The sequence below is a fragment of the Lygodium microphyllum genome, chromosome 4, assembly GCF_053477565.2.
Source record: "Lygodium microphyllum isolate KBCC chromosome 4, Lygodium_microphyllum_v1.1.10, whole genome shotgun sequence".
NCBI classification, from domain to species: Eukaryota; Viridiplantae; Streptophyta; class Polypodiopsida; order Schizaeales; family Lygodiaceae; genus Lygodium; species Lygodium microphyllum.
In genome coordinates this window covers 21,396,954-21,404,814 of record NC_141138.1, presented here as the reverse complement: position 1 = coordinate 21,404,814, position 7,861 = coordinate 21,396,954, and the positions used below count along the sequence as shown (strand labels likewise).

At 36.0% G+C, this 7,861-nt stretch overlaps 1 protein-coding gene across 2 annotated transcripts; it reads left to right on the top strand.

Moving 5' to 3' along the window:
- Positions 1–1,983: 1,983 nt before the first annotated feature.
- Positions 1,984–4,748, top strand: LOC148036867 (uncharacterized). Of its 2 annotated transcripts, none has more exons than XM_087677197.1 (3): positions 1,984–2,425; positions 2,708–2,780; positions 4,511–4,748. In XM_087677197.1, the coding sequence occupies exons 1-3, from the start codon at positions 2,374–2,376 to the stop codon at positions 4,578–4,580; spliced, it is 195 nt and encodes a 64-aa protein (XP_087533323.1). In that variant the 5' UTR covers positions 1,984–2,373; the 3' UTR covers positions 4,581–4,748. The 2 variants fall into 2 exon arrangements, with proteins under 2 accessions (XP_087533323.1, XP_087533322.1); XM_087677196.1 differs by lacking the exon at positions 4,511–4,748 and adding an exon at positions 2,873–3,744.
- Positions 4,749–7,861: the final 3,113 nt, after the last annotated feature.

Sequence of the window (7,861 nt, the reverse complement as noted above, 5' to 3'; positions counted from 1 at the left end):
CAAATTGAGATCCAAGATTTAGAGGAGATTTAGTAGATTATGTGTGAGAAGAGATGGGGATCACTACATGTGCAATAGTCCCATAGTATCCTCAATGTAATGACATGAATTTAATGTTCAATGGATAGTTGATTTCTATGCTACAAATATGATGTTGGAAAATCCATAGACTTGGAATTTCAAGCCTCCATGTGCATTGTTCGCATACAGAATGGTGGTCAAAGCTTGCACATGTTTTATTGTCTTCATTTGATTTTATAAAGAAAAGGATCTACTTCCCAACCAAGTTCATATTTCTTCATTGAAGATAAATAATCACAAAACTTTAGAATAGCTCTGTAAAGACAAATTATTGAAATTTCACTTAAATGAACAATGAGGAAGCAATCTAGTGATAAGCTTTAGTGTAGCAACAAAAGTAAGTTATCATAGTTACAAGAGATGCATTCGAATAATATTTTAGCTTATGAGGATTACATTTAAAGTCTATGAGGATTACATGAATGTGCAAAAGAAGGGAATAACTCAAATGAATAGGGACTTCAATGATAAGGGTTTAGAAGGGGGACTTTGGCAATTAGGTATAAAAACAAGTTAGATCATACTTTCCAAAAGAAGTTTCAAGTTCTTATATTGATTGCCCTTTTAAAATGAGTAAGCAAGGATTGGATGAGACTTTATTCAAAAATATCAAGCAAATATGGTTTGACAAGGTATGAAGCAAGGATGCTTGCAATTTATAAAACCTAGAAATTTAAGAGTATCATACTTATAAAAAGGAGGAGGATCTAATCATGTACCTAGCTTATCTTTTTGTTCAATAGCTATGAATTCTTTAATAGATTTAGGAGTGACTAACTATGTGAAGAGTTTCTATCAAATTCAAATGAGCTAAAGAGAACATAGTGACACAACTACAAGCCATGAAGAAGAGACACAAATAGGTATTTTGCTTTAAGGTGTCTTGGGTTCAGTTAGGTCTTAGGAATGAGAAGAGACATAGATAGGTATATTTCTTTAAGGTGGGTTGGGTTTAGTTAGGTCTTAGGAATGAGATGTTTCTTACTCTCCAAGACATGGTTTTGAGGTTTGTCCTACAAGTAGTGGGGTTTTATCTTGAAATGTGATGATGTTTAAGAATTTAGAGGACCTCATATATATATATATATGAGATTTACCTTTTTCAATAATGAGGAGTGATGGGATATTGTAGTTCATGTACATATAGATGAGCAACTACACTTGGAATCCTCTTACTCTTGAGGGGTATATCTCACAATATCTAAGTGTATCACATGAGTATATCAAGAAAGCTATTTCATTTGTATTTTAGAAAAAAATAGGTAGACTTATAACATAAGAAAGCTCCTTTAATTTAGTCATTTTACATTCACTAGCTTTTTAAAAAACCCACACTTTTATTGAGAAAAAGAGGTCATTTGGTTCATGATAGTATGAATATGTAAGCGGGTTTTAGAGTACCTCTTGAACATACATGATATATAGATTTTCTTAGTAGTGAACCAATGAGCTTTTTGCTCGTTCAATATAGTGCCACCCTATTTATATTTAGTATAACTTGGCATTGTATTTATAACCTGAGCATACAATTGAGAGTTTTTTGTAAATTACGATATGTACTTTGTGTAATATGTTCTCTTTTAAATCTTTTGTCCTAAAGAACTTCAAGGAAATTCAGCACTTTCATATGTAGTGCAACTTGAGATGGTCTTAGGAAGGTAAAAAGAGCAGCAATTATTATGGGGAATTGGAAGTGCTTCCTCCTTAGGCTATCCTAGACCTAAGGTAAAGGGGCTAAGGCATGTGCATTGTGACTCTTGCCAAAAGCAAAATGCAACCCATCCCAAGTGAATGACAATTTGGCACAAAAGATGTACCATATGGAGACACTTGTCATTGTATTGAGGACCCCTTTACCCGGAGTCCTAAGCTTTTGGCACGGTCCACAAAAGGCTCATTGGAATGGAGAAGGCTTTCACTTCACGGGTTGGACACTTCGTAAGGAACATACACCAAGACTCGCAAAACCGCTCTCTCTCTCTCTCGATCTCGATCTTGACGAGACCTTTCTCTTCCATGGCTTTCCTCTTCCTTTCCTGCTTCTCTTTCTTTTCGCCTTCGTCTTATCGAACAGCCAACATTTTATTCCTTAACTAGCTAATTAAAGCTTAACCATTGCCGGCCGTTACATTATCCCATTATCTCGCTTGTTGTCATGTTCACGTTAATTCACATGATCGTCTCCCTCCGATCACGATCATATAATTCCTCATCTCCACCATCATTATCATCCTTCTTCTCACAGGGCCTAATTGATTCTGCAACGTGGTTGACGTCCACTGCAGCCGCACCATGGCGACTCCATTTCCTTCTTCTAATTCCGACAGTACCCTAATTGCGTCTGGTAAGTATACTTGGATTGATCGAGAGTTGGAATACGATAATTAATTCTCGCTTGATTTGGTTGTGGGCTGTTGGGTATAATCGGATAATTAGCTGTTGTGTTGGTCGATTGTTCGACTATGGTAATGGTTTGCTTGATTCGGTTGTGGACTGTAATCAAAAGAGAAGTTCTGGATTAGATACGCAGATAATCGATTGGCTGGCAGTATTGAGGGATTAGGCTCTGATCGATCACCTGTGTCTGGCTTCCCTAATAGTGCTGATTAATCTGTACTTTGAACAGAATATAGCGCCCAGTCCAGCGGTAGCTGCAATACACCTGCGGTGAAGACAAAGCCCTGCAGCAAATTTTTCAGGTAAGCAGTAATATTAAGGTTAAACATCATACCATCGAGAATCAATCGATGAGAGGCACGAGATAATATGTTACAAATCGATAATGATGCAGCACGGCGGGCTGCCCGTTTGGGGAAAGCTGCCATTTCCTGCACTACCTGGACAGGAATATGAACACTGCAGGGGCGGCAGCTAATGCGAGGGGGCCAATATTAATGAGTCAAGCAGCAGCTGGCCACCATAGCTACCATGGCAGCAGCTCGACGTCCATGATCAATCCCGCCATGGAGCCTGCTGCAGGACCCATCAACGGCTACAAGACGCGCCTCTGCAACCGCTTTACCACCCCGGAAGGCTGCCGCTTTGGCGCTGGCTGCCATTTTGCCCACGGGGAGGCCGAACTCAGGCCCAAGTCTAGCACCTACATAATTTACTACCTTAATCATTCTACCCCCACCATCAGTAGCCCTAACCCTCCTTCTACTAGCTCTACCAATAGTGTCCCTAGCCCTACTACCATTCCTTCCACTTGTCCCATGATGTCCACCCTAGAAGCTCCCTACCCTGATTATCACTCCTACTACTCGAACCTGCAACCCCACCTAACTACCTACCCAATCAGTGTCGACGCTTTCGGCCCCCCTTCTATCCCCCCTCCCTGTCAACTACCCCCCTCCCCTAACACCCTCCATCAGTCTTGGGACCCTTGCCATGAGCCCGAGGAGCCCACCCCTCCTGGGGTGTCAACCATGCCCTCTCCCTGCATGGTCCTACCCACCGCACACTATGAAACAACCCTTATCGCATGATCAAACCCCATTTCAATCTTCCTTGATCCACCATTTTGAAATTTAATGCCTTGTGTGTCTTACTTTGAGTTAGAGCTCGCTTTCAATTATTCGTTTGCATTCAAAATTTTTTCACATCCCCAAGATATATGATCTTTGTATAGGCATTCTTATCAATCAATATTCAAATCACATGTCTTATGATGATAGTTCACAAGGTAAATTTTTGCAAACTATTCTTGCATTCATTGAATTGGCTCCATGGGACTTTCTTCGAGATAAAATTAAGGCAAGCTTATTTTGCTTTCCACAAACATAGTTTTTAGATACATTTCTAACTCTATAATCCATTGTCTTACTTAAAATATAACATATCTTATAGAAATCCTTGGACTTTTTGTCATCTATGATGCTAATATGAATACATTTATTGGCTTCCATAGGACGTATTCATTTTGCCCACTAATGACATGATTTCACAAATTAGTCATGATAAGTTGTTCTTGATTCATGTGACATGATAGTCATGACTGACTAAATGAGAAATTGCATAAATCTAATTCTTTTTCAAGTGTTCTATGTAAATTAATAATGTGCCAAATTCATTAGGCTAATCGGCATGCACATATCATAAGTGCTTGTGAAATAATTGAGGTAAAGGTCTTCTTTGAGAGAAGTCTTTTTTATTGTAGCAATATGGAAGGCTCACGAAGGTTTAGCTACTAATATAGACTATCCTGGAGCAAATTTGTAAAGCTATTTCTTTTGTATGTTTTCCTAGGTCATAAGGCTAAGCAACATGCACATATCATAACTTTTTGTGAAATAATTATGAGGTAAAAGGTCTTCTCTAGGAAAGTCTTTTTTATTGTAACATGGAAGGCTCATAATGGTTTAGCTACTAACATATAGATGATGTGGAACGAATTTACCAAGTTATTTATTTTGTATGTTTCCTCTAGGTTTACTTTCCCAATTCCAAACTTCTTGCTTCAAGAGTCTTATGATGAAGAAGATGGATGCATGCTTTAAACATTTGCCTATAATGTAAGCATCTATTGTTTGGCTCTTCTTTGGTTCATACTTTAAAACATGTGTATCCTATGGGTTTTGATAGCATAAGTTAGGAATAAGAAACATTCTACCAAATAAGATGATGATCAAATAACCATGATGATGATGTTGCCCAAAAAGGCCTTCTCATAGAAGTTTTTTATTTTTCTACCTTTGCACATAGATTTGTGATCTACATAGGAGGAAAACTAATTTACACTTCATATAGCTTCGATTTCCTTAGGAATAAGTATGTTGAATTTATTCACATCTCATAATTTATGCAAACTAGGATATATATTTGTTTACATTTGAAACTAAATGTAAATTGGGAGATATGTGATTTAAGGTGTCTTATTACTTACTGCTCAAGAAGCATTGCTTGAGGAGTTACTCTCAAAGGGACTAGGACTTATTTAGAAAGGGACTAGAAGTTATTGAGAAAGGGACTAAACATTATTGAGAAAGGGACTAGAAGCATATCTACATATTATCTCAAGTGTGTTGATCAATAATGAGGTTATAAAGAGAAGGTGCAAACTACCCCAAGCTTTCATTGGTAACTCACATTGAATATGATCAACTTAACATGCTATCCAAATTGATACTCAAATATTTGTTCTATAGTGAAACATTAGATCAAGATGGACTTTTAAATTTGTAAAATTTTGCATGCTAATAGAATAAAATTTTATGCTAATCTTAGTTTCTATGATCTTAATCTAGGTTATGAGTAAGTTGGGTAAGGAAGCTAGCTTTGAATATTCCTAGATGCCACTACACATATAGGACATTGATTGGTCGTACACACTTGTGGGTTGTCCAATAATGATGCTTATTACCATGTGATCTTGGTCACCATGCATTGCATGTGGTCATAAACATACCCCAAAATTTTTTCGAAGTATATAATTTAAATTGTAGCTTCAGGCCCCTAATAGATATCATACTCTAAATATTATGACCCCCCAAAAAGAGTAACAGAAAGAGATCACAAAGCTCATTATGAAAATGATGCCATTTAGGATTTGGCCAAAATTTTAAGCTAAGATAAGACCAATTAAAAACTAGGATACGCTTGAGGAATCGATGAAGGTTAAGGACTTGAATCCATGAAGAGGTATAGCTAGATATATTAATAGTCTAAGAGAAACACTAGAAGTGAATGAAAACTTTCAGTTGACAGTTGAATTGATCATAAATGACCATTAAAAAACTATTGGCAAAAAAATTAAAACATAGATGGAAGAGAAATTTGATTTTTTGTATCATACCTACAATGTGCCTGAAATGGCTTTAACCTCATGCAAATGGGAAACAAAGCCTAGATGGAAGAGAGGACTGGATTCTTATGTTAGTTTGCAGTTCATTAAATTTTATCAAGGTTAGTCTTTATACTAACACGAAAGTTAAATTAGATTGATCTACTTTGATGATTACCTACAATGTGCCTAAAATGGCTTTAACCTCATGCGAATGTGAAACAACGCCTAGATGGAAGAGAGGAATGGATTCTTATGCTAGTTTGGAGTTCATTAAATTTTATCAAAGTTAGTCTTTATACTAATATGAAAGTTAAATTAGATTGATCTACTTTGATGATGAGATCCCTCCTATGGTATTCTTGGATTTATGTGATCCATGAAAGTTAAATCAGATTGATCTACTTTGATGATTAGATCCCTCCTATGGTATTCTTGGATTTATGTGATCCATGTATTCTATATGAAGTAGTGCTTGTGAGATATCGAATAAGTTTTGGATTGTCAAAACTATTATGGCTACTTAAAAGTTACTCCTCATTTTATTGGAAAATGAACTTGCGTAAAGATTGCTTGGCTTTTGATAGCTTCATTCTACAACCTTTTTTAACACACTACTAGCTCTTTCCTTCTATGTCAAACAATACACTAGGCTAATTAAGAGCATCAAGCTTGAGGTTTTATGCATATCAACTTGTGTTTCTAGGTTTTTGCCTAAATTGTATATTGGAGAAAGATGTACCTTTGAATTATAAGACTATGACCCTTTATTTTTAAGGTACATATATGGAATTGTGGATATGTGGTACCATAGGTGAAAAATCGATCAACCCATAGCTCAATAACCAAGTTATTTTTCTCATACCGATAGCAAAAGAGAGTTTGGTGTATTGGTCACTTTTGCCCATGGTGGTTCACAAGCGTAACAAGTTTGATTAGCATGTAATATGTGGATACAAAGTGGACCTTAGCTTAGGATTCTTTGGCCATACTTTATGTATGTTTTTTTTAAATCTTAGGTTTGTACAAAAATTTGGCAATACATAATTTTGGATTTTTGTTGTGATAAAAGTTTTGTAGAAAATGAGTTTAAGATCAAACCCTTTTTTCTACTTGTGGAAATATGGGTCAAGAGATAAATTGAACTCTTCTTGGTCATCATATGCCTAAATGTTGCTTCTTAATGTATGTTTTTTTTATATTTTTACTAATACAAATTAAAAGTGAGATCTTTCTTGAGAAAATGCAAGCACCATATTTAAGTGTTGAAGGCTCCAAGCTTGACAAACATGTAGACGTCAAGATTAAAGTTTATATGCCTACACACTACTATCAATAATTAAAACTAGTTCAAGTTATGAAGGGTTATCATCATTAGACTTGCATATATACTCAAAGTTGTGAAGGATTCTCCTCATCGGACTTCCCAAAGACTAGCATACAATGTGATAGGGGGAGCACAAAGTGAACTAGCCCATAAATATTTAAGCTACATCAATTTTCATTCTCAAATAGGAAGCAAAGTTAGGACAGACATGAATAGCTTGTTCTATTCTTTTTCATCCCTTTATACATGATATTTAGGGTAGATTTTCCCCAATCCCCTTGGGTATCAAGCCCTCTTTGTGGCCAAATGACTAGTATTCCCTTCTTTTGCATGCAGCTAGAACTTAGTTTCAATTCAAAAAAATTATATAGTGCACATCCTAGTCTTATGGTGTTGCTCAATTTGATACAATTTCTATGGGTGGGAGCCAAATTCTCAATGAAATATCCAATTTACTTATACAATAAACATCCTTAAAAAGTTATGAAGCCTTTTTCTTTTGGAATTAACATAAATCATCTCCTAATAACAAGTTTTAATTGCAATGTACAAAACACTTCATGTTGCTATTGCAGGTGAGACTATAATGGCCAAAAGCTGTCAAACTTTTCTTATACCAAAAATATTCTTTTACAAGCATAAATATCTAGTGTCTATATAGAAACCCATAT

Excerpts from the sequence above, each read along its gene's own strand:
- LOC148036867 (XM_087677196.1), top strand. The coding sequence starts at position 2,374 with ATGGCGACTCCATTTCCTTCTTCTAATTCCGACAGTACCCTAATTGCG. Across the intron at positions 2,426-2,707 it reads CAGTACCCTAATTGCGTCTG|AATATAGCGCCCAGTCCAGC; the intron begins GTAAGTATACTT and ends TACTTTGAACAG. Across the intron at positions 2,781-2,872 it reads CCCTGCAGCAAATTTTTCAG|CACGGCGGGCTGCCCGTTTG; the intron begins GTAAGCAGTAAT and ends ATAATGATGCAG.